Source organism: Acomys minous (genome assembly GCF_964271855.1).
Source record: "Acomys minous genome assembly, chromosome: 13".
In the NCBI taxonomy this organism is placed as follows: Eukaryota; Metazoa; Chordata; class Mammalia; order Rodentia; family Muridae; genus Acomys; species Acomys minous.
In genome coordinates, this window is record NC_140495.1 from 102799265 (window position 1) to 102825491 (window position 26227).

Consider the following 26227-nt stretch of genomic DNA (forward strand, 5'->3'; position numbering starts at 1 on the left):
CTTTTGTTTTGTTTTGTTTTGGTCTATGAAAGCTATCTCTGCTCTCTCTCATCAAAGTTAAAAAGTTGGGTTCCCCACCAAGCCCCTTATACTAGAATGCCTACCACTTAATTCTGGGTGGCCATAGACATACGTTCTCCTAGCTTCTCCTTCAGCTAGGATGCCCACAAACATACAGCTAGAATGTTCTGCAGCACAGCATACACAGCCCACTAACACATGATTTTACCCAGCAAGATTTTCTCAATGCTGTCTTCCTGCCATTCTTCCTATAGCACTCCTAAATCTCTAGTGCCTTGTCCAAAAGTTTTTCAGTATGGAATTTATTCTGACAAGACTTCTGAAATCCATATGCCTGAGACTCCACAAGTTAAGGGACAATGTAGACAGGCCGTGCTGGTTAGCTTCTGTGTCAGCTTGACACGGGGTAGGGTTATCTAGGAAGACGGAACCTTAATTGAGACAATGTCTCTACCAGACTGGCTTGAAGGCAAGTCTGTTGGACCATGTGAGATGGTTCAGCCCACTGTGGGCGCTACCATCACTAGCTACGTGGTCCTAGGTTCTGTAAGAAAGCAAGCTGAGCAAGACACGGGCAGCAAGCTAGTAAACAGCATCCTCTGTGTCTCTGCTTCAGTTCCTGCCTCCTGGGTCCGGCCTTGAACGCCTGCCCTGGCTTCCCTCTGTGATAAACTGTGAGGTATAGATGAGATAAGCCATTTGCTCCCCAAGTTGGTTTTGGTCATGGTGCTTATCCCAGCCATAAATATTAGGTTAGAACTTTAAAACACCATTGCTCCCCCATCTTATCACATCAGTTCCACTGTGGGAGGAGGTCTGTCACATTCTATTCGGCATCCTTAGAGCTTACCAAGTAAGAACAGCTGGCTCCCCAGGCTGGAGTGTGCCAGCCTTCCATTTCTTCAGAAAGCTCTTCAGCTCCGTGTACACCCACCTCGAGCTACTAAATGGATTCCCTTCCCCTCTCTCCTGTCTCTTTTCCTAACTCCTTTCAACGTTCTATTTCTTTCTCCTGGAATAGTTTCTTAATCTGATTTTTTACATGATTTATAATGTTCATTCATTGAGGTTCCTGTATTTCTCAGGCCCCTGGAACAGACAGGCAGGCTACCCTGTGTGCAGAACAAAATCACCCCACACCAGTGAGGGACTTGGCACAGTAGGATGTGAAGACATAGTGTCCTCACCTCGCTCAAAAGTAGGGAGCATATTTCCCTGACGAGCATCCCCAAGGACATCTCTGCCTACAGCATCTGAGTTTCTACTTCAAGGGACAAGCCACCAGCAAGGTATCTGTGCCCACTCGGTAAGACTCCCTGACTAGTCTTTAATGCATGTTCAAGGACAGGGCCTGGCCTGGCTCACAGGTACATTAACTAAAGTAAACAAAGGCACATACACACATTTTTTGAGAAGAATAATACTTTAAAGGCAGTTGGCTAGACAGACCAAAAGGAGTAGAGCTTCCTGCAGGACAAAGAACTCAGTGGGAAGAGCTAGACGAAGTCCCTTCTCAGCCCTCTGCCCACTGTGTCTGTCACAGGCCCAGAGGTACAGTCATCTACTCGACAGAAATGAGTGTCTAAAATCTCTGCTTAATCAACATTCCAGAGACAATGAGGGGGCTGGTGACCACTCCCCTCCCACCAGCTGGGGCCCCTTATCCTTCTGCCCAATCATGTATTTGGACATTATCCTCCTTTTTGAAATTGATATATATATATTTTTTTTAAATGTGTATGGATGTTTTGCCTGCATATATGTCTATGTGCCATGTGTGTGCATGGTGCCAGAACAGTGTGTGAGATCCCCTGGAACTGGAGTTACACCTTCCATGTGGGTGCTGGAATCGAACACAGGTCCTTTGGAAGAGTAGCCAGTGCTCTTAACCCCTGAGCCACCTCTCCAGAGCCAGACCTTGCCTTCCTCTCTTAAGGACCTGAAAGACACACTGGGAAACGAAGACATTTAACTCTGTTATCACAAATGCAAATGTTTTTTTCCCTCTTTCTTTGTATAACTTTTCTGAGAGATATACATTTTTAAATTTTGAAAACTCAGGTTTACTGGCCTCTCTTCTCCTACACAGACTTCCCAGATTTTAAGGATTTAAGGACAGAGGAGACCTAAGAGCCAGGGGCAGCGTCTCCAGTGCATCACCTGCCTCTGTAGACAAACTTCATGGGCTCCACAGCCAGGGCAGTCGCTACAATGTCATCTGCATTATGTCTGCGCACTCCTACGACCATCAGCCCATCCAGCTTGCCCACGACGAAGACCAAGTTATCCTGAGAAAAGAGCGTGGTCAGGCCTCACGAGAAGGACTTGATAGCACAAAGAATCAGCATCTCACACAGGGCTAAAAAAAAAAAAGTGACTGCACCATTCAGTACTAGGTCGGGCGGGACAAGCGTGGCACTGAACGGTAGAGAAATGGGCGTCAATGCGAAAAGGGCTGTAGAGTCGCGGTGAGCATGTGAAGGCCTCTGAGACTCCACAGCAAGAGCAAGGCCTCCCCGTGTGTCGTAGCCCCAGCTAACTGCAGCGACAGACACGGCCACGTGATGCCAGCGGATACCAAGCAGTTCTCGCTGCAGACACCCACTAAGGGAGCACCCCAACACACACAGTGACGACCAATGTGTCTGGGAAAGAATAAATCAAACCACCCACCTGAGAAAAGGCAGGTCGAGATGCTACAGAATGTACTCATTGTAGCATTGTTTTAAATATCAAAACTTGGAAAGAATGACAAAAATGAAAACGCGCCCACCCTGCTTCCCACTGAGGGCCCCCTGCAGGTCTGTGGCTGGAGAAACACTACGCACAGGTAAGGGACAGGCATGGTGGTCAGCACGAATGGCCAAGGCCACACTGAGAGCCAAGGGCATCGGGGACAAGAGCACGTGTGCAATGAAGCGTTCCTGTTCTCCAACACTCTGTGCTGCTGGACGGGTACAGGAGGTCATACTCACAGGTCCAATAAATCCCAGAAGGCCTGTCCTGGTGAAAGGCCGGTCAGAGACAGGGACTCCATCTGCAGTGACCGGGACAGTCTGCCAGAACAGGGAAGAGGACGTCAGGCAGCGGACAACTCACTGACTACTAGAGAGACAAGGTGGGCAAGCGGAGAACTCAGTGACGGCCAGACCAAGAGCGGGCTCATGCCTTCAACACGTCCTTTGGCAATGACGCTCAGGACTGCAGGGTTTTAAAGACAAAACCCACAGTTATATCAGTAAGGGGGCTAGAGCACCCTGGTAACGCCTGTCTTCTGCAGAGCTCAGCAGCATTTTTCAAATACCTCATGATTATATCTTATTTACATTTCCTCTTAGTTATTTCAGTTTTAGCTTGCACAAACATTAATAATTTTGGTTAATACATCTGGACCACAGTCTGGGTCATGGATAGTCCCAAAAGCACTGCCGAGGTGGCTGTGACTAGGGCGGGAGGGAAGGGCGGAAGGCTGAGAACCGTCTTAGCAGACGCAAAAGAAAGTCAGGACAAGAAGGCGTTACCTTTGTCATTTCAAATGCCACACTCCACCTGCGGCCCAGGGTTTAGTGCTCCACTCTCTCACCCTGCCTGCTCTGTGAGTGGATATCCACCTAAGCGGGGCTCGAACAACTCTCAGGGAGCGGTGTGCCTAGTTGCTGGCATCACCTGTCCTTACAAACCTTACTGTGAACAAGGATCAGAGTGTGAACGCAGCTGAGGTCCTGTCCATCAAAGCCTGTGGGGCACGGGAGTCGGGGCCCACCAGCTCCTTGTAGGCCTCCCCTCCACCCTGTACCTTTGGGCCCATCAACACTCATGGGATTTGACTTAAAGATAAAGATCAGGAAAAGGATACAAACCTCAAATATATTCTTTGTGATTCCAAGTAGTCCATAATATGCTGTCCCAGTTGCAACAGAATTGACACAGATTTCTCCAATTTCATCAGTTTTACAAAGGTAAGGGGCACCGTCTACCTTCACAACACACACACTAGCTGAACAGAGAGAACAGTTCAAAATCACCACAGTATACATTTAAACAGATCATTCACAAAAGTTCACTTGCTCGTATATTTGTGGGGTGTTTCTCATTTGTTTGTTTGTGAGACACTATGTAGTTCTGGCTGGCCCAGACCTCTCTATGTAGACCAAGCTGGCCTAGAACTCACAGAGCTCCACCTGCCACCACCTCCCAAGCGATGGACTAGAAGGTACGCACCACCACGCCTGCCGCTGCTGCTATATCTGAAGTTACAGAAACAAGACATTACATGTGCAGCAGATTTGTATACTGCAGAGTCATGGCGTGGACAGTACTAACACTTGTTATACGCAGTGTCAGGACTAGAGCTACAGCTCAGTGGTAGAGTGCTTGCCTAGAGTATAAGGGTCCTGGGTCCATGCCAGCACTAGACAGACAGACACAGCCCCCTCGCCTCCCACACACATACACACATAGGCTGACAGACAGACAGACATGCAGGATTTAGGGAGAGGGTCAGAAGTTTAAAAAGTAAACTATATCTATTTAATACATTCTTAACCAATAGAATATCATTTCCCCAAGTACAGGGAGATGAGTATTTACTTTCAACCCCACAGTAACATTCTCTGTGTGCATGGAGATGGGTTAAAAGTCACAAAGTAGCACACATTACTACAAATCCCCTTGATACTGTGGCAAGGACGAATGCCCGGAGGCCAAACAGTGCAGCACCAGTGCTGGGATAGGACACTGTTAGACCTGACTACACCCATGAGCCCAGTCAATTAAGCAACAGCCAAATGCTGGGTAGAGCCCAAACTCCAGAGAGAATGCCAAGAGGTGCATGCACAAACAGTCATTGTGTGGCGATTTCGTCAGAGGTGAAACTCCTGTCCCGGACTGAAGCTTGTTAAGACACACCATGTTTTAAAGGGAAGGGAAACATTCTATGCTGCAAGGAAACTCCATTAAATCCAGGAAGTAGGCCACTGAAAATCTTCAGGAAATCCCTGAAACTCACCAGATTCACTAGGCCCTCTCCTCCCAAAGCTCACATACAACCTGCAGGGCCTCAGGAGAGGCTTGAGCTGCCTGAATAAGCTGCTCTCCAACCTGTTAAGCCGCCTGCAGGTTGTACACTGTGTTCCAGGTTTCCAGCTCTTGTGAGCAGTCATCTATGCTAGGTGTGGCTTCTAGTCAGACAGCTGTCTCTGAGTCATTTCTGCTCCTGAAACTAACCCATTAAAGCTCACTGGCCCACTGGCTTGGACAGTGGTGGCATCCTTATGTTGGTCTGTTATGGGTTCACTATCTGGGGTGAGTAGACACTTGTTCATTTTCTCCCAGGAAAAGTGTCACACAGCAAATGTGTAGGCACATCTGGCACACATAAGCACAGACAAACACCTGGGAGCACATGTATAGAGGTATGGGAGGGCGTGTGTAGATATGTGACTGGGGAGTGAACAAACACATGAGACAGGTGTGCATGTAGGGTAGCAATAAAGGAAAATGAACATAACTCTGAACATTCCTGATGAGCTCAAAGTAAATAGCAAGGGCTGGGGAGACAGCTGTGCGCAAAGTGCATGCGGGGAAGCAAGGGGGCCAAAGTTAAACCCCAGAGCCCATGTTAGAAAGCCATGCACGGTGGCATTTTTAAAAAGTTCTAATACTCAGGAGAGAGAGAGAGAGAGAGAGACAGGAAGGTCCTTGAGGGTTGGGAGCTAGCCAGCCTCGCCTAAACAGAGAACTTCCGACCAAATGATACGCTATCCCTAAATAAGGCTTAGAGTGCCTAAGCATCACCATTGAGGTTGTCCTCAGGCCCCCACGTGCACATACACACACATACACAGCAGCACATACATATTCCCCCTTCACATACAAAGGCTATACAAGATATAAACACCATTCACAATCCCCACAATTTACAACCTACTTGTACTTCCTCACAACGCGGAATCATTACTCCATTCTCTGTTTTCACTACTTTGTTGCTACTACGTAGCCCAGGCAGACCTCAACACCAGCTGCCTCTGCCAAGTACCGAGATTACCCATGTGAGCCGCCACAGGGTTGAAAGTGTTTTAGCTACAAACTCATGCTCTCTACAAGACTGTTTCTATGAGGGGGTCAACTTACAGGAAGAAATGTAATCCACATGAATTAAAGAGGGGAGCTAAGCCTCTGTGCTCCTTCTACTCAGAACTCTACCTACACGCGGGGCCAGTCTCCTGAAGCTGTGTGTCGGGGCTTTAGGCTGTCATCAAGGCTGCCTAGGAAACACTGAAGCTTGAAGCCAGTGGGTGCCAGGCAGCCATTGATGCTGGGGGTCACTGGGTATGAGGCATAGCACCCTACTTCTGAAAGTCACTAACAGTGTGTCCTTGTCAACTTGACACAGCTAGAGTCCTCTCAGAGGAGGGGCCTCAGTTGAGGAATGGCCTAAATCAGACTGGTCTGTGGCCATGGCTGTGATAAGCTGTCTTGATTATTAACTGATGTAGGAGGCCCAGAGCACTGTGGTGGGGAGGGGCAGCCTTCCTACAGCAGGCGCTGCTGAGCTACACAGGACAAGCAGGCAAGCAGGGGCAGCAGTCACCATGGTTTTGCTTTGAGCTCCTGCCGGCGTCCTGTCTTGACTTCCCTCACTGATCGACAGGAGGTAACCTGACAGTGTAAGCCGAACGACCCCTTTCCTCCGCTAAGCTGCTCTTGCTCAGACTGTCTCATCACAGCATCAGAAAGGAAGCCGGGACAGAGGAGGACACTGCCCGCAGCAGGAAGGGAGAGCAGGCAGCACCCAGCACCTGCAATGAGGAGGGACCTAAGAGCAGCATGAACTGCACCCTTACTTCTGAATGTCACTGAGGGCTCCTGAGTCAGGCTCTGCCTATTCCCCAGTGGTGCTTTGTTCCCGTGGGGGCCGCTCCAACGCTCTTCTCACTGCCCTGCCCCAAACGAGCCAGAGAGTGCACAGGCCAACTTCTGCAGGAGGATGCACCTGGCTTTTTTTTTTTTTAAACCAACAGGTATTTCTGGGATGTTTCCACTTCTCTGTCACTACTACTAGGTAGGCGACCTCATCATCCAGACATTTACAGCACCAGTGTTTTCTGAGGTACCCCTATAGAGACTGCAGGGTGTTAAATCCCTCCAAAAGGCACAAGGCTGGAGGCCCGGCACACAGTGAGCAGTCTGGCATACTGGGCGCATTTGTGCTTTCGGCTGTGTCAGTCAGAGCAGGATGGAGATGCACTGACTGCTTCTTACCTCCAGGCATCACCTGGCCAACATCCTGAACAGTGAGGACTGACAGCTTCTCCTCCGTGTCGACTCTAATCACACCGTAGCTCAGGCCGTTCATTGACAGGACAGCTTTTCTTGGAGGAGGTCCTCCCAGATCTGGGGGCCTAGGGAACAAGAGCACCAGCTGGCCTATTTACAAGAGCTAGCACTCCAAGGAGGATGCACTGGGTGTCAGCCTCGCCTGACATTCAACTCCTCACTAAAGCGCCTGCCCTGTGTGTGGGCTTGTCAGGAAAGAGTGCTCTAAAGCGCATGTCCCTCTCTGCAGTGTGGCCTCGGCACTCTTTAGACCCATGACTACAGGGCAAGCGACACTGTGTCACCCTGAGACAGGTCATCAGAGGTGACTCAATTTCTATCTGGTTATCTTATGACCTTCACATGGAGCCCGAAGGGAGCCAGATGGGCAGACTAGCTGGGGGAGGCCACTATGCTGCAATGCACATACTGTGCATGGGTGAAGCTGGCTCAGACCCATGGTACTTATAAAACACCCCTCCCTACAGCAGACGGCCTGATGGACTAGCCATTTACAGTTTCTAAAAGATAAAGATGTTGCTTTGAATGCTATTATTAAAATGAAGTTACTTAAAACTTACATATTTCTAAGTACACACTACCTTTAAATTATGAGCACAATGCATACATGACCAGGGCTGAGGCAATTCTGTAGCAATGAGCTGAGGGAAGAAAGCTAAAAGTGGCATCCTCTGCTGTGAGCTTGTGGCCTGAAACCCCACACATGAAGCTCAAGGGCAGGATCAACAACAGGTGACTCATGAGCAGGGAAGAAAAGTGTCTTTGGGCCCAACTGCAGTCTGGGAGCAACATGCTGTGTGCAGGAATTATAGGAAGGAGCCCAGGGCCCAGATACTAGGATACCAGCTCATAGGTGGGGGAGGGAGGGTCTCTCAGGACAACCTCAAGCCCCTTACTCCAAGTTTCAAGATGTGACTCAAAGGAAATACGTAGTGAGAGTTTTGGTTTCTTAAAAGCCCACTTATGTTATGTGAATATATTTTTGTTTTAATCCCAGGTGTGGGATAAGAGGCTGCTTCACGACAGGTGATTGTGATTTGCCTCCTGTACTAGCAGGGGCATGATCTTTGCCAGCTGCAGATAGTTTAATTCTGGGGACTCCGGAGAGGGTATAAATCGGGGAGCCCCAAGAGGGACTCTGGTGGTGGCTGCTCCCCCTGCTGCTGCTGGTTCGTCCTGCTGCTGTGTTTGCTGTTGCTTTGGCTATTATTGCTGATTGCTGGTTTGCAGGACTACTGATATTCTGGTAAATAAGATTGGACTTGCCCCAAGGAACTCAACATCCCTAATCAGTAGGAAGTAGCCTACAGCACTCAGTGCCCCCTCTCCCCTAACCTTCTTTTTCTCCTACCCAATGTTGGGGATTTGGAAGGGATTAAGGTAGATAAGGGTTGGAAGGGAGGCAGAGACATAAGAATCCAATAAAATAGTTTTGTTTTTTTTAATTCTCCTACAGAAATATCCATGAAAGCAGCTCAGCTTTAGAGTTTAGGGTGGCTGGATGCTTCTTTAGGCAGTTAAATGTCCTGTTCAGCAGACCAACAGCCAGCAGAACCTCTCAGAATAAGGAACTCTTGTTTAGTTATAACTTTTAGGTAATGCCATCATAAATAGAAGATCCCAAATGTGTGCTCACAAGAGACAGCATGCAATTCAGTTACCTGCGGATGGCTACTGTTAGCGCTTCAGGAGAGCTGGCACAAGGACAGATGATCTCTGGCCTCAGACCTCTGGACTGGAAGACGTTGAGGAAGGCATCACAGGAAGATATTGACCCTGTGTCAAGCAATGAGAGTGAAGCATGAGAGATAAGTCCAGTCAGGCAGGAGCACGAGGTGCATAAGGCACTGTGCTCACCTGACAACCATGCTGAGTCCTGGCTGCACATGAGCTGTTTTAACAAGAACACATCTACAATGTGGCAAAACAACACTTTTAGGGATGGTGTGATTACCATAAAACACACATAACCATTTCCAGCTCACCAACAAGTGAGAAGCTGGCAGTCTCTCATGGGAGGGCAGCTTTTGGTCGTATGTTTGTTACTGAGGTCCTGCCCCCTTGTACCCTTTCCTGGACCAGTAGCAGAAACTCTCCTGAGCTTCAGGCTCAGGACCAGCACGGAGCCTGCCAAGTCACTGAGGAACATCTGTGACCAACAAGGCCAGGCCTGCCACTAGATGGCGGACAGTGCGGCAAGTGCAGCTCCTATAGCAGTGGCTTTAGAGATGTGTGGTCTATACACTTGCCAGAAGATGTCCTGCCTCTCCCTGGTGTCTTCTCCTTTGGGTAGACTCCTGTCATTCAGGGGTGGCAGGCCTTCACAGTGGTGTCAGAGATGTAGCAACAGGGAGGCTCTGCCAGGTCAGGGCTCAAGTATCTATGGCCCTATACCATGGCTTCATTATAAACCTCTCCCCACAAGTAAACAAAGAAGGGAAAAGGGCATCTACAGGGGCCCCAAGCTTCACATCGTTTGGGGAGAGAGGTGTCTCCTAAGGAAGAGAGCAGACTGTTCTGTGTTACCAAGAGGCATCATAATAGCATCATAAGATCAACATATGAGCGGCAAGCTAAGGCCTAGGAGGGAAAGCTAGCTAAGTGGACCTGGAGGAACATGGATGGCGGAGACAAGACACGGCTGTCAGGGCTAACACTTATCCCCAGAAAGAAAATTCTGGAGGGAAGCGTGTGCTCAACAGATCGCTGACTGCAGCTGAGCACACAAGCAGAGAGCTAGGAAGCTGTGAAACTGAGCAGGGGTGGGTAGCCACGGATCAGGGGAGGAGACCCCTTGCTTGTCTGGAGTGTGCAAAAAGAGAATGAGAGGCCTTTAAGGGTACCGTGTGCCTGCTCTGCTCTCCCGAAGGATGGAGTGCACAGACGAATGGGAATAACTAACTGGTGCCACAAAAGAAACCCCTTGCACAACAAGAGTCACTTGAGGCTCCCCTAGAGGACACCTCCCGCAGGCCTTAGGCAGTCCTGGACCTATGAAGCTCACACAAGCAACACAAAAGCAGTCACATTCATAGTTAGACACAGGAGGGTCCTCGGTGCTTAGGCAGCAACCACAACGTATTCCTCCAGGAGGGCTTGGGCTTGGCTGGAGACGCATGGAGAAAGGACAGTAGAGTCCTGTGAAGGAAGCTGGGGTGGAGAGCCAAGTAAGGGGGAAGGGCAGGAGGCTCAAGAGGTCCCCAATGAACCAGGAACCCTATTTGTAGCATAATCCAGCGACCTCTTTAAAACGCTGACGCACACTGAGGGTTTTAATTGTATTAAAACTGCTTATAAAATTAATGACTTAATAAATACACATGCGATCCACTGATGAGTCACCAACAAGAGACAGCATGTCGCAGAACATAATAGGGCATATCAAGCCGTGGTGAAGCTTTACTTTTTTGTTCAACAGCTTCCACTCCTCCTGGCAAGTCGGGAATCATGGGAGCGACCGCCACACATCTACAGTCTACTCACATGGGTTAGCGCCATCAGCCACAATCAACATGCGCAGCGAGCTGAGACACACATCCCTCTGGCCTCGCTGTGCCAAGAGAGACCAGTGTAGATCACGGGACTTCACCAGGGCCGCGCGGGCTGCAACGAGAAGGGAGTACAGATGCCTCTGTGCCACGAGGACAGGCACCCCCACACTCTAAAATACTGTTCCACGTCATCATGTGCAGAGGCACACACGGAGGGGGAAGGAGCTGCGGTGTGGACTGCACTCTTGTCTGCTATCGATGACGATTATCCGTTACCTCATGTCCTCATGTGCTTCCCAACCTACTCCAAACCTTTTCTTTTCTTTTCTTTTTTTTTTTTTTTGTTTGTTTGTTTTTGTTTTTTCAAGACTAGGTTTCTCTGTGTAGCCTTGGCTGTCCTGAACTCGCTCTGTAGACCAGGCTGGCCTCGAACTCACAGGGATCCGCCTGCCTCTGCCTCCTGAGTGCTGGGATTAAAGGCGTGCGCCACCACCACCTGGCCAAACCTTTTCTTCTTAAAACTTATTTTGAGATATGATTAGATGTAGTAGACTTATTTTCGAGCCTTTTAGTTTTTTATTTTTATTTTACATGTATGGGTATTTTGCTTGCGTGTATGTCTGTGTACCGTGTGCATGCAGAGCCCACAGAGGGCAGAAAACGGCTTACGATTCCATGTAACTGGAGTTACAGACAGTTGTTACCTGCCATGTGGATGCTGGAAACCAAACCTGGATATTTTTGAGAAGCAGCCAGTGCTCTTAACCTGAGACATCTCTCCGGCCTCAGCCTTTTTTAAAAAATCAATTATTATTATTTTATTACTTTATGAGTATGAGTATTTTGCCTGCATATATGTTTGTGTACCATGTGTGTGCCTGGTATCCTTGGAGACCAAAAAGAGGACATAGGACAGCCTGGAACTGGAGTTACAGAGAGTTGTAAGCCACCAAGTGAGTGCTGGGAATTGAACCCGGGTCCTCTGGAAGAATAGTCAGCACTCACCTGAGACAACTCTCCAATTCCCCAGACTTTTTTTTTTAATTAGGTATTTTATCTTCCTCCTTGAATATTACCTATTTTATCTCGTGCTGCATGATGTCCCCCCATGGTGCTAGCCCTTGCTTTGTGCTGCATCATTGCCAGAACTGTCACGTCACTTGGTTTTCAGGGTTCTGGCAGCCTGGAGGTCATGAGGTGAAACGAACCGTGATTTGAATGGACTTAGTCAGCCTCAGTGAGTGGGCAGAGCTCCGTTTATGCCACTTCCTTCAACCAGGCTTTGTCTGCCTCCATAAAATAGGATGCAAGACATTCTGTAATAGGAATGCTGATCTGGAATATTCCTGCAAAGTATATACTGTCACCAACATTGGTTGGTTCAGTCTTAGAAGCCTGTGCTCTACTAGACAGGGACAAAAAGATGCTGGAGCTGTGCAGTCACAGGAGCAAGGATTCCTGTTTGGTGCTGAGAGGTACCTCAACCGCTGAGAGGTAGGAAGAACAGGACACAGGGGGGCTGGAGAGATGGCTCAGAGGTTAAAAACACCATCTGCTCTTCCAAAGGTCCTGAGTTCAATTCCCAGAAACCACATGGTGGCTCACATCCATCTATAATGAGATCTGGTGCCTTCTTCTGGCCTGCAGGTGTATACATAATAAATAAATCATTTATAAAAAAAAAAGAACAGGGCACAGGTCTCACAGGTGGCCTACCTCATCCACTGCAACCTGCCTGTCACAAACTGTATCATTTAATCAACAGCCTTGTTACTGGTGGCTTTGAAAGCTCCAAATGTGCATTAAAACCATCTCAAATAATATGCTTAGGAATACTGATGTGACTGTGAAAGAAACTTCCAAAGAATAAAATTAGGCATTCCTGGTCCTCCAATGAAGAACTCAGTTATTCCACTGCAAGTAACTGGCCAGGCCCTGAGTAGATCTGGACCAGGATGGACTACAGAGAGATTCCTCAAATGGCTCTTAGAGCCCACACCTGTATTTCATGTCTTCTGAATTACTACTGCTTAATTACTTCTTACTGTCGGCTACCTTTATAGGAACACACTTTCTGAATCCAGGAGAGTGGGTTGACCTTCATTAGTGCATATGGGATGCTGACGACGTGCATCCTATTCATGACACTCTGCAAAAAAAGAAATGGACCAGATCAGAGGAAGGCAGGATTAAACTATGCCAGAGCAAGCAAACCAAACACAATAAAGTGGCACGTCAGCATTTCACGGGTGTGGCTCATCTCCTGTTCCCACCCCTGTCACTAGCAAACAACACTCACTGTTAAGACTCCATGCCACAAACCAGCATCCCTTTTGAAGTCCAGCACATTCGTTAATGTTTCAGCTGAAAGCGGACACAGAGAGTTAAACTGATGAACGGCTCTTTACACATCCTGCACGTGTTGAGCACATCCCGAGATGAGTACACAACCAGCACACCAGAGCTTCAGGAAACAGAGACGGCACTTCCAAATACCATGCACCAGTTAACAGCAAGCTAAACTATCTGTTCAGATGCTGGGGCAGAGAACCATGCTGATCTTCAGTCCAAAAGCACAAGGGACACTACAGAAACCACAGAAAGGCCGCTGTATGACTGCGCCCTTCTCAGGGGCTGCTCAGAGCCCGGAGGCAGGATGACAGCCGCCTTGGACAGCCACCCCTCAGCTTCCCACCCAGATCCCATTCTCACACCCACAGCCTGCAGTTGCATGCCGGAAACACTGTTGCACTATGAATAACAACCGCCCTATCCTTGTTAGCTGAAAAGCCACATGAAAGGCGACATGAGTGAAACAATTAGCACTGGGTCAAAAGAATCCACAGGACTTGGTTTTATATGACTAACTTTTAAAAATCATTAAAGTCCTTGGATATAATTGAAAATCCTCCTCCAAATCTCCAAAAACTAACCCTTGAGATTAAACATCCGTATTTTTAAAATTGATATATTTAAAAAATCAGCTCAATTTTACTTTCTAGTTTGTTCACTTCCAGTTTTGCAATGTAAGAAAAGTACCATGAATCTAATTTTAGTATTTAAAATAATGTACTTCATATTGGCCCCATAAATTTATAAAATTATTATCTATCAATATAAACTAACATTAATTTAAATGTTAACAGTGATTTGGGGGCTGCTTGTACTTTAACAAAGATAATCTAAGATCATAAAGACTATACTTAAGCATTTACATGCACGTCTGCTCAAGCCACAGATCCATTTACTGACAATGAAACATCGGCAGGAAAGGATGGCCCAGGACGGGTGTTTTCTACTTTTTATAATGCAAACTGCACTGCCCTTCAGCACATCAACAATCCATCCGGCCAGTATGCATAAATGAACCACTGGGGCACAAGTCTCATACGCCACAAAATTAGTGTTGGTATGACTTCATTGAAACTGCCCTAAGGTACGATAGCCAGGTTCTGCAGAGGGCACCTTACCACTCCCCAGCCCCCCAGTCCTGCAAAGGCCAAGACCTTCCTCCGAGGGTATGAGTGGACGGCGGCACCCCCTGCCTGGTGCAGCTGCACTGCACAGGGTGGACGCACTATGTACAGCAAGAGATTCTAGGGTGACCCTGGGCACATCAGATACCCATGCAGGCTGGGAAAGCTGCACTCCGGAATGTATGACCTTACCTTCCGTGTACCCGCAGGCCTGCGTCAGAGCTTGGCACTGCGCCAGCAGGGATGAATGGGACACGGTGACCCCTACTGTGCTGCCTTCTTTGCTGGTTTTATACTGTAAAATTTCAAGGAAGAAAAAGAGTGATTTTATTTCTCTAGCCACACCAGACGGGAGGAGGCTGAAGACGCTAAAGCAGCAGCAGCTGGCGTCATCCCTCCCTCGGCCCTTCATGTCCTAGCTCTCACGGGACCTGAGACAGTGCTAGAGCACAACTGTGCACACAGCTGCATCCTAGCAAGGACAATTAGAGATGAATTAGGTCAGAGTGAAATTCTAAATGACCCAAGAAAGGTTCTAGATGACATTATTTATCTGGGGTAGAGGTAAAATAAGGGGGACACTTAGCCTAAAAAGCATTAAGTAGTTATCTTTTTATAAAACCAGGCCCAAGCCTGTGAGGGATGTCTGTGCACCAATGAGTGCGTCCTTACTTCAATGTAGGCAGTCCCGGGCCCTGTGTCCTGGGCCAGTGGGTACCAGTCTTTGGGAGGCTTGGTCAGGTGCTTCCCATCAATTACCAGCCAGGCGAGGGGGGGCCAACCTGTGACAGCAAACAGGATAGGGGTGAAAGGCAGTCAGAAGGCTTTGCTCCACACGTGTGGAACCTGTGTCCAGCATGCAGTCACCAGCCACAGGGGGCTGTGGGAGTCACGCCTTATTTTCATTTCCTTTTACTTAAACAGGTAAACACGGCGCACAGCAGGTGACCTGAATTGGACAAAAGCCTTGAAAGTACTAATTTTGCTAAAAGCACACCAGCCCCTTTGGGTTTGGTTTCTGGCACAGCACGCCTAGAAGGCAAAGCCAAGTGACAGGCGTGGCCAGAACACAGATTCTATGACCCGAGAGCCTCACCTTTGAAAGTGGCCACCTCTCCTGTCGGTGCTTTGGGCAGGCCCTTCTGACAAGCATCTGTGGTCAGAGCCAGGGTCACCCCACAGCTGCCCAGGAGAAATCCAACCTGCTGGCTGCCTGCATCCTGCAGAAGACAGAGCAATGGCGGGGGAGATTTAGTGCTTGTGGGAGGGGAGCGAGAGCCACACCCCAACCGCTGGGTCGCAGGCTGTGATTCCTTCACCGCTGGTAAAACCTCCAAAATAACTTAGTCTTATTACTGGCAAGTTATTCTATTTTCATGAAATTAAACAAGTATTTGGAATTTAGAAGGCATTTTTGTTTGTTTGTTTACAGGGAAATATAAAGGTCTGCATAGTGGGCTGGTTTCTTAGAGTTTATTCTTATAAATGAAACTTGAACACATTTTAATTAACTCTAAATATAACAGAAGTTAATACTGGCTCACGTTTGGAACTTACAAGCAACTGAGGTCTGCCCTCATGACGCTTTCGCTTCCCTCAGATCTGTTTTCACACATGTCTCTCAGCAGCTTGGCTTCCATCATTCCCTCATGCAATCTTAAGACTCACATACTCAAATGCTTGGTTAGCACATTAGACCCCTGGAACATACTGGCCTTATTTGCAAATTTTATTTTTGGGACTCTTGAGCGTTTGTTACTCATGATGCTCATATTAACAACTGCATGAACACGGAAAAAACAGGACAGAAAAGACTGATTTTCTAAAACACATGAGTATTCTGCTCAAATATTTTTCAATAATCAGACTACTGATAATCATTTCCAAAATGGTACAGCCATCAAGAGCAACCAAGTCCCTCACATTAACAACTTACGAGTGAAAAAAAAAACTGCCTACCATGTGAATGGAAAAGAAATGAATGGAACACCTATACCATTTATTTGACATAATTAACTCAGTAAAACAAACAAACAAAAACTAGAAAAGCGTCTTGAGTCATAAATTCCGTTCACCGGAAGATGGAACGTCCATGATTCCTTCTGGAAACTCAGGTAGGTGATATGGGAGCTCTGCCCAACCTGAGTGCAGCCCCGCCTGGGGGCACACCCCACACAGATGCTCTAGAAGGTCCAGGGAGGCCTGTTTGATACTTGCCTCCTCCAAGCACCTGTTTACGCCAACAGCCCAATGTGACGAGGAAGCTAACCCACAGCAGCTAAGGAGCCCAGCAGAGGGCGCTGAGTCCTGGGCCTGAGCCACATCTGTTACCTTTCTGGTGAGTGGTACTTCTATAGGGACAGGGACCAGCTCCGCCAGGAGACATCCATAAAATGCAACCATGAACATTACAGGGTCACTATTTGGAAACACAAGTGCCACCTACAAGAGGAAAACAACAACAAAAACTGTGAGATCTCAGGAATGAATGAGATTTTTCATCTTTTAGAATTTTTGTTAGATAGAAATTAATTTTTTTGCTTTTAAAATTCAGTGCAGAAAAATTAATTTTGTTCAAAGAAAAATAGAGATGACCTGTCTCAAAAAACCAACGAATGTTGTAATTCATTCTTGTCCCTCAAATGTTCTTGTTCATGTAACTTTGAAGAAACAGTTGTAGGTGCAGCCTTCACTACACGTGGAACAAAACAGTTCAAAGTTGTAGGCTAAGGCGGCATCTAACACCCATCCACACTGACTGTCACTGTCAATCACCAGTCAAGTCATCAGGGTTGGTGGCAAGTGCCTTAACCCACTAAGCCATCTTGCTGGACCAATTCTATTATTTCGGAAACACTTATCTCCTTGCACTTTATTTTTTAAAATATTTAGGTGTCTATTTTATTTCCTATAGTCATATGAATATTTATTTGGGTCTACCATAATCCCAAATGACATCTTAAAAAATACTATTTTGCCAAATTCATAACTTTTTATGGAATAAAATTTTACAAGGCCCAAATATAGTAACTGGACTTGTAATAGTAATAAGCCAGAGTAGTACTGAACTGAGAGCCTTTGAGAAGGTGAAGAGTGGCTTAGCTTAACCCCCAACTCCTTTTTGTTTGTGTTTCTGTTTTCGAGACAGGGTCTCTCTGTGTAGCCCTGACTGTTCTGGATTCACTATGTAGACCAGGCTGGCCTCGAACTTATAGCGATCTGCCTGCCTCTGCCTCCCTGACTGCTGGGATTACAGGCATGCGCCACCACCGCCCAGCAACCCTCGACTTCTAAGACAATATTTAAGTCTGTTTACCTTCATTCTGTACTTGAGGTTTACAAGCTGCATATCTAACAAGCTTATTGAAAAGAAAGCCCTATGCTTCTAGAAATGCTTAAACAGCGGTTGCCTCAGCTGTAACTGAGACAAGGTAACTGGTACAGGAAGGGTGTCTTTGGAGAATCTGTCATGTGGCGGTGCATTTGCGCACTCTGTAAGGTACACCACCAAAGGAGCATGGCTATTCCAGCAGAGGGACCACTTAGTCGCTATGAGCTTGCTCAACTTCTGCCTCCATTGGTAAAGAGTATGCCGTGCAAGAGTGAGCACCTGAGCTTGGTCACCAGAGCCCACAGTTTTAAGAGCCAGGTATGGTGGTGTGCGCCTGCCTGTAATCCCAGCAGTGGGGAGGCGGGCAGAGTGCGGGACTCTGTGGCCAATCCAATCTAGCCTACTTTGCAAACTGGTGGCCAGTGAGGGATCCTGCCTAAAAAACCAAGGTAAAGAGCTCCTGAGAGATAACACCTGAGGTGGCACTTGGTCCTCTACATGCACATACACACACGTTCTGCAAGTCTTCAAACCTGTTTGGAATTAGGTTTGCAGGCTAAAACATCATATTCCCATGGACAGCTGAGGCTACTTCCTCCATCTCGCTGCTGGGAAGTCGCAAAGCCACGGTGACGGCTGCTTCTGTGTGCACACTATTCTTTACTCCCACCTCAAAGCTTCCCAGATTCACTCTCTGTCCCGGGGGTAACGTTCTGAGGCATGCTTTGGACTGGGTCCGCACCTCCTTCAGTGTGCACACTCTCCAGGCACAGGGCCTCACTCTGCCACTGCTACAGTCACGTGGCTCTGCTTCAGTTCTGTCTCTTCTCTGGACTCATAGTGTCTGTCAGGCGCTGGTTCGTCAATGGTTCTGTAATTCTGTCCTGTTTCTTTCTGTTCTTCCTGTGTATGCTTCTCTCTCCCACCCCTCCATTTGCCCCCCCCAATCATTCATTAAAATGTTTATCTTTATTTGATGTGTATGAATGTTTTGCCTGCATTTATGTCTATGTGCAGAACACGTACACAGGGGACACTGGATCCCCTGGAAGTGGAGTTACAGGCTACTGTGAGCCACCGTGTGGGTGCTGGGAACCAAGCCCAGGTCCTCTGGGAGAGCAGCTGCTCTTTGCCACTGGGCTCTTATCTCTCAAGCCCCTCAATGTTGGCTTCCTAAGGCAGAGCATCACTACGTAAACCAGGCCGGCCCAGAGTTCAAAATCTTCTGCCTCTTTGGTGCTGGGATTGCAGGCATGCCCATGCCCATGCCCATGCCCATGCCCATGCCCTATGCCCCATGCCCATGCCCTATGCCCAGCTCACTCTCCACTCCCTGGTCTCTCTAAGTAGAATCCTTTTCCTAACCTATGAAACATTTAACCTCAGACCTCAGGGGACATCGATGTTTAGAAACCTTATTTTCTGTACATATTTTCCCTAATTCTCTCCTCCTTTTCTCACTCACCCTCTCTTCCCTTCACTTCATCTTTGATCTGTTTTCTTCCATACATAAGCTTCTTAGGCATGGAATCACATGAAGGTGCGAGGCACCGAGAGGCCCTTAGGGTCCCCAGCTATCCTGCTGAGTGACACTTCTGTGGATGCTGTGACCAGGACACATCACTCTCATCACCTTCCAGCCTCACCTCCTAGTAAGTCTGGGGTAAACTCCTGTTCAGTCCACCTGGCACAGTGCAACCCAGCAGAGCTTCCTACAATGACAGAGCTGTCCACCCCACTTTCATACCCAGTTACCCACATAAGCCACATGCTCCTGGCTGCTGAGTCCCTGCCACGTCACCAACTCTTATCGCAAAGCTAATTTTAAATCTCTTGCATTAACACTATAATTCTAAACAACCAATAGAACATCAATTTCAATAAAATATATATTTGGGTCTCTGCTTTGACTCAGGAAAAGTGCGTTCTGGCTTACTTACTCTGTCTCCAGGTTTAAGTAGTGGCTCGTTCTTACTCGTCAGCTTGTTAAGTAGAGTATAAGCTAATTTTAAACTCCGACTCCAAAGTTTGCCTAAAACAAAACAAAAGTAATAAGCAGTGTTAAGTTGTAAGGAACTTGTAGTTGGCATTTAATGCGGTGAGCACGGCTCCAGTAACAAACCATTCCTCTCTCGGTGGATTCAGCTTCCAACCGTGAACTGTTCAGTACAATACTGCCAGGAACACCACAGCTTTCTCTCAAAAAACAACTTAAACTTATTTTTATTTATACAAATAAGATTTTATTACAAAAATCAGTCAGCAAAAAGGCCACACATGTATATGTATGTGTGCACATGTGCACACATGTAGAGTATGTATAATTTTCAGGGACTACGACTATATATCACACTGGCTTTTCCGACTAACACTGCACTGTGGGTGCATGTTAAATGCTCGCTAATGACATCACTTAAGAGCTGTATACGTAGGACATGAGCTGTATCTTCTTCCCTACAGGTTACTTGGGAGACCCTGCAACACAAGACTGGAACATCTGCCCAGGGCCACACTGTCCTCATGGGGAGCAGTAGCCGTGCTCACACCCAGCCCTGGCGAGCTCTCAGAAATAAGAAGCTTCACCGAGAAAGAAGACAATACAGGAGAAGCGAGGGTGACAGTCTGTGTCTGGGTAGGAAGGCAGGAGTAACAGGGGTAGAAATCGCAGCCCTCTGCTAACACCAAGGAACAGAGGTAGAAATTGCAGCCCACTGCTAACACTGGGGAACAGAGGTAGAAATTGCAGCTCACTGCTAACACTGGGGAACAGAGGTAAAAATCGCAGCCCACTGCTAACACTGGGGAACAGAGGTAAAAATCGCAGCCCACTGCTAACACTGGGGAACAGAGGTAGAAATTGCAGCCCACTGCTAACACCGGGGAACAGACGTAGAAATCGCAGCCCACTGCTAACACCGGGGAACAGACGTAGAAATCGCAGCCCACTGCTAACACTGGGGAACAGAAGCAGAAATCACAGCCCACTGCTAACACCGGGAAACAGAGGCAGAAATCGCAGCCCACTGCTAACACCGGGGAACAGAGGTAGAAATCACAGCCCTCTGCTAACACCGGGGAACAAAGGTAGAAATCACAGCCCACTGCTAACACCAGGGAACAGAAGCAGAAATCACAGCCCACTGCTAACACCGGGGAACAGAAGCAGAAATCGCAGCCCACTGCTAACACTGGGGAACAGAGGTAGAAATCGCAGCCCACTGCTAACACTCGCAGCAGCTTCAGCTCCACTGTACGTATTATATAACAAAGAAGAAACACAGGTGCCAGTTCAACGCCTTAAACTCTGGTGGTTCTTGTGGTGCAGTCTGGCAGCCATGTTCTCTTCCTCAATAAATGCTCCTATGTAAATAATACTAAAGTATGTGCTATGCTGACATGTGTGAACTGTGAGACCTGGGAAATCAACGAGGAAAAGATCAAACTCCAACCACGGTTTCAGCCTGCGTTCAAAGATCAGTTCAGGGTGTTAATGATGCATCCACATTTCCCAACAGAACCTAGCTGGCTGTCAGTTTTACCCCAAGAATGCAAACTCCAGGACTATCAGCATAATCTGCCATGTTAATGGAATAAAATGGGATAATAATCTCAAAAGGTGGGTGAAAATTAAATTATTCACCATTTTAAAATGACTATAAAAGATTTTAGTCCTTAAACTAGGAAGGAAAGGAAACAAACTTCCGTAATGTGACAAAGGGTACCATTAAAACCCAACATGAACCATCACAGTCAAGTTACGCACTGAAGACCTTCCCTGAGAGAAGAGCTAAGGCAGCGACGTCTGCCTTCAGCACCACACTGAGCACTTCGCTCAGAGCAGTAAGAAGGGAGAGGAAGGGAGAGGAAGTGAAATAACAAGATAAAACTGTTGTTTACAGATGCTGTGCCTATGTTCTTCATAAATCCTTTGCAAGCGAATTTGGCACGGCTGCCAGATTTAACATGCAAACACCACTCGACTTTCCTAAGGCAACACAAAAGCTACAATACTATTTATATATTTGAGACATAAATGTCACAAGAAACAAAAGATTGCATTAGGAAGTTATAAATCATGAGGCAGCAAAAAAGGCACTTGTGACCAAATCTGACAACCCAAGTTTAATCCTTAGGACCCACATGGCAGAAAGAAAGAAAAGGCTTCCACAAGTAGTCCTCTGGCCTCCATGTGGATGCCACATAAGTAAGTGCACACATGCACACACATGCTAATAGAGAAAGGAAAATTATAACACACTGCTGACAACAGAGCCTCAAGTATGCAAAGCTGCTTGTTCCCCCAACAGATTCAAAGCAGTGCCGATCAAAATCTCAGATACACTCAACCAGCTACTTGTAAGACAGACCCTGAAATACAGAGTGCAAACAGCTAAGATACCCTCGAAGACAAGAGAAGACACTCTAAGGTGTCACAACTTGTTATATAAATCTATGACATGAAGATCAGGCCAGGTGTGGCAGCGGACACCTTTTAATCCCAGCACTCAGGAGGCAGAGGCAGGTGGAGCACTATGAGCGCAAGGCCAGCCTGGTCTACAGAGAATTCCAGGCCGGTCAGAGCTACATATTATGACCCTGACTGCCATCTGGGTAGATTTTTCTGCTTTACAATGAGCACCAAGTGTTGTGTATGCTGTGGCACATATACAACAGTACAAGGTAAACGGGACAGGCATGATGCTTTCTGCTGATACTTGCCATAGGTGAGGGTGCAGGTGGCTTTCCCGGCTGTATCCAAGGCAGTCAGGCAGGGGGCTTTGGGCTGTGTTGTGGCCCAGAGCTGCAGTGCAGCCAACAGAGATGGTGGCCCAGAAGTCCCCACCGACAGTGGCTCTCCCTTCAGCACTGCCATCTGCCCTCCCTCAGGCTTGGGCTGATTGGGATCCGGTTGCTGAACTAGAAAGCAACACCAAAAGTTTAAACCTGACATTTCACAGTACTGTGTACACAGCAGTTTACCAACAACTGCACTTTATGATTTCACTTTGTAATTAAAGTTATAAAACATTTTCAATAATCTCAGATTTTGTTTTCCATCATTGTAGTCACAGACAAATTAATCAAAGGACTAAAAGAAGTCAGTTACAGACACTAATTACCACTGGTAAGTATTCTCACCACTCTGTTAACCACGGCCTCAAACAACAAAGGTGACCACAGGATATTTCTACCTTCCTCCCCTGGGGACGCACCGTGGCATGCCACACCTCCAAAGCAGGGCGAGAAGGCTTTAGAGCCTGAGCAACAGGTCCTAGTGACCGGCTCACTTAGGATCAAGTGAGCAAAACCGTGTCTGCAGGCAGGCCTCAGGGAATCGTGCCCTCTTCTGAACTTCACACAGGCACCAACCACACACATGTACATACACATATATGCCGGCAAAATGCTCACACATAAAATAAAATGAGTAAGGTTAATAATTTAAAAAAAAAAAACCCACACTGGTGCTATTTGAGAGGAGAACACAAGTCTATTTCTAGAGGCTATGCAAACAGCTCTGCCTCAGTGTTCAATAAAACTGCTCTCTAGGCTGCAGGCACACATGTGTGAGGTCCTGGGTTCAATTTCCAACCACGGGCGGGGTGGGAGGAAGACTTTCCTTTCCAACAGCTCTGATGCAAAGAAAAAGAAAAACAGCTGGCTGAGCATGGTGGCACCCACCTGCACTCCTGGCTCTGGAAAGGTCGGGCTAGGAAGATGGCAATTTTAAAGCCAGCCTAGGCTAGGGTGAGTCCTCTGCCCCCAAAAAACTGAAGTATTGCTTTAAGAAACATACACACTAAGATCTCTGAACTTATAAGGCACTGTCTAATTCCTAAGAACAACCTGGTCCTAAAAAACAGAACTCATATTCCAGTGTAGAGGAGATGCCCATGCTGGCAACACTGCACAGAGGCAAGGCAGTGAGGGCTAGTTGTGTGGTGCCTGCTGTCTGTATGCATGCATGCATACATACATAAACATGCACACATATATACACACATATGCACACACATAGATATACACACATACATACATATTCACCCATATAGATACATACATACATGCATGCATGCATACATACATAAGCACGCACACATACATACATGCATGCATATAGGCACATGCTAGCACTAGCTTACTTCTGTGCTCTGTAGGCTTTCTCTTACTTTTGCTAGTTTTCTTTTAAAAAAAAATCAATCTACATTCTTCCTTTTCTAAACATATACTCATTTATACATCAGAGGCTAAAATTAGGAAAAGTTAAAAATCAAATGCTTTAGAGGCATAAGATGACAAGTGGTTCAGATTTAAAGTTTAAATAAAAATTTAAATAATCAAAAAGAAAACATTTAAATAATCTAAATTAAAGATCGGAAGTATTTGTATGAGGTGCCAACCACTGGACTGGATGCATGGAGAAGTGCTACGCCACTTTAATATGAGCTGCAAGCAGTCAGCGTGGCTCCACATGCACAGGGGCACACTGTGAGCAGTACTTCAGTGTCACAGCGTGTCATGACTCATGAAGACAACACGGAGGGCCACGCCAGGGGACTCTACCTTCCAGCAGTTCCTCAAAATCATCCACGAAGAACTCCTTCAGCGGGGGGCGCTTTGGCCTCTTGAGGGTGTTGAGTAGCTGCTGGATCTTGGAAGACACTCTGCTGTTCACGGGCACACCTGCCAAGGGACAGCAGAAGGACGGAAGCTGTGTCGTGCCACATCCACTGGAGCTGTGCTGGCTGTGAGGTTTCAGTGGCGCTGGCCCTATCTGTCACTTTAGACTGCACTGATCTGGTCGACAGGCACTTACTGGATGCCTCTCGAGAAATAAGATCTGCTTTGAGCTAATAGTTTACAAAGGAATCCAGAAAGCCTGTGGGGAGGAGCCTAACTCAAAGGCTCTTTCAGAGCACAGGAGATCACACTCGTTGCATGAGTTTTTGTTTTGTTTTGTTTTTTGTTTTGTTTTTCCAAGACAGGGTTTTTCTGTGTAGCCTTGGTTGTCCTGGACTCACAGCGATCCGCCTGCCTCTGCCTCCTGAGTGCTGGGATTAAAGGCGTGCACCACCATGGCCTGGCGTGTGGTCTTATTAGAATATAATCTGTGGATACTGGAGAGATGGCTCAGTGGTTAAGGGCATCTGCTCTTCCAGAGAACCCAGGTTCAAGTCCCAGCACCCATATAGTGACTCCAAACCACATGCAACGTCAGTCTCGGAGGACCCAATACCTTCTTCTGGCCTTTGTGGGCACTGTGGGCACATGGCGCACAGACATACATGCAAGCAACCAACGTACATAAAAAATAAAAAGGAGTAAAATATGAAATAAAATGTTTGATAGAGTATAATCTACTTTTCCTGCTGCTCTGCAGAGGCCACATGCCTCTGACTGCAGCAGGCACCAGGTCAGCAATGGGAACTTAGATGCTTCTGTCACCAGGTGGCAGAAATTCTCCCTTACATGTGATTTGTGTCAAATGCAATGAATTGAATGCAATGGATTGACAATATTTTAATTCAGTGTAAGACAGGCATGGTTAACACGTGCCTTTAATGCCAGCACTCAGGAGGCAGAGACAGGTGAATCTCTGTGAATTGGAGGCCTGCCTGGTCTTCATAGGGAGTTCTCGGTCAGCCATGGCTACACAGTGAGACCCTTTCCAGAAAGAAAGGAGGAAGGGAAGGAAGAAGAGAATTTCAATTTAATTTTATGTTTTAAAAAAGTAGATTATTTGAGCTGGAGACAGCTCCAGAGTTAAAGAGCACTAGATGTTCTTTCAGGACCCAGGTTCAATTCCTGGCACCCACACGGCAGCTCACAACCATCTGCAATTCCAGTCCTAAGGAATCTATGCCCTCATCGAGCCTCTATGGGCATCAGGCAAAACACCCATACACACAAAATAAATAAATAAAAGTGAATTACCGAATCTATCCCATCCCCTCCAGCCCCTTCCCTACACAGCCACCATGGCTCTTTTCCTCCCAAACTCATATGCTTCCTTAAAAATCCCCACTAAGTCCACTTAATACTGCCAGTGTGTGTGTGTGTGCGCGCGTGTGTGTGCGTGTATGTGCGCGTGCATGTGTGTGTGTGTGTGCGTGCGCGCGTGTGTATGTATGTATGTGTGTGCGCGCGCGTGTATATGTATGTATGTGTGTGTGTGCGTGTGTATGTATGTGTGTGTGTGTGTATGTATGTGTGTGTGTGTATATGTGTGTGTGTGTGCCCATTTATTAGAGCATGGGAAACCTCTCAGGTGTCACATCAAGAGGAAACTGATTTTTCTTTCCTTAGCAGCCGTCCATTTCCAACACTTCCTCGGCTAGGAGTGGGACTTCTCGGTGGCCTGAGCAGCGCTTGCCTGGACTTGGTCTGGCTGACCTTGTGTGGATCTTACGCATGCAGTCGCAGCTGCTGTGAGTCCATGTGCACAACTGCTCCCTTATGTTCAGAGAACAGTTTCCTTGTAGCCATCTACCCCGTTTGGCTCCCAGAATCCATCTGATCCCTTTTTCATAATGATCCGTAAGCTCTGGGAGGAAGGAATGTAATACAGA

General features: G+C 47.2%; 1 protein-coding gene across 4 annotated transcripts in view; it reads right to left on the reverse strand.

Annotated features, from left to right (window-relative positions):
* The window catches only part of DIP2A (disco interacting protein 2 homolog A), a gene marked incomplete at its 3' end in the record, with an annotated part of 86623 nt that overhangs the window by 22093 nt on the left and 38303 nt on the right, over positions 1-26227 (reverse strand). For 3 of the 4 annotated variants that reach the window (XM_084752433.1, XM_084752431.1, XM_084752432.1), the window contains 15 exons: positions 24222-24341; positions 22377-22574; positions 19598-19689; positions 16658-16768; positions 15423-15546; positions 14999-15108; positions 14519-14621; positions 13150-13214; positions 12906-12999; positions 10843-10962; positions 9021-9135; positions 7285-7424; positions 3882-4018; positions 2997-3077; positions 2182-2309 (listed from right to left, as the gene is read on the reverse strand). In XM_084752433.1, coding sequence (XP_084608559.1) covers positions 2182-2309; positions 2997-3077; positions 3882-4018; positions 7285-7424; positions 9021-9135; positions 10843-10962; positions 12906-12999; positions 13150-13214; positions 14519-14621; positions 14999-15108; positions 15423-15546; positions 16658-16768; positions 19598-19689; positions 22377-22574; positions 24222-24341 — 1738 coding nt within the window. Of the gene's footprint in view, positions 1-2177; positions 2310-2996; positions 3078-3881; positions 4019-7284; positions 7425-9020; positions 9136-10842; positions 10963-12905; positions 13000-13149; positions 13215-14518; positions 14622-14998; positions 15109-15422; positions 15547-16657; positions 16769-19597; positions 19690-22376; positions 22575-24221; positions 24342-26227 lie in introns of those variants that run through there. The other variant, XM_084752434.1, reaches the window with a different exon arrangement.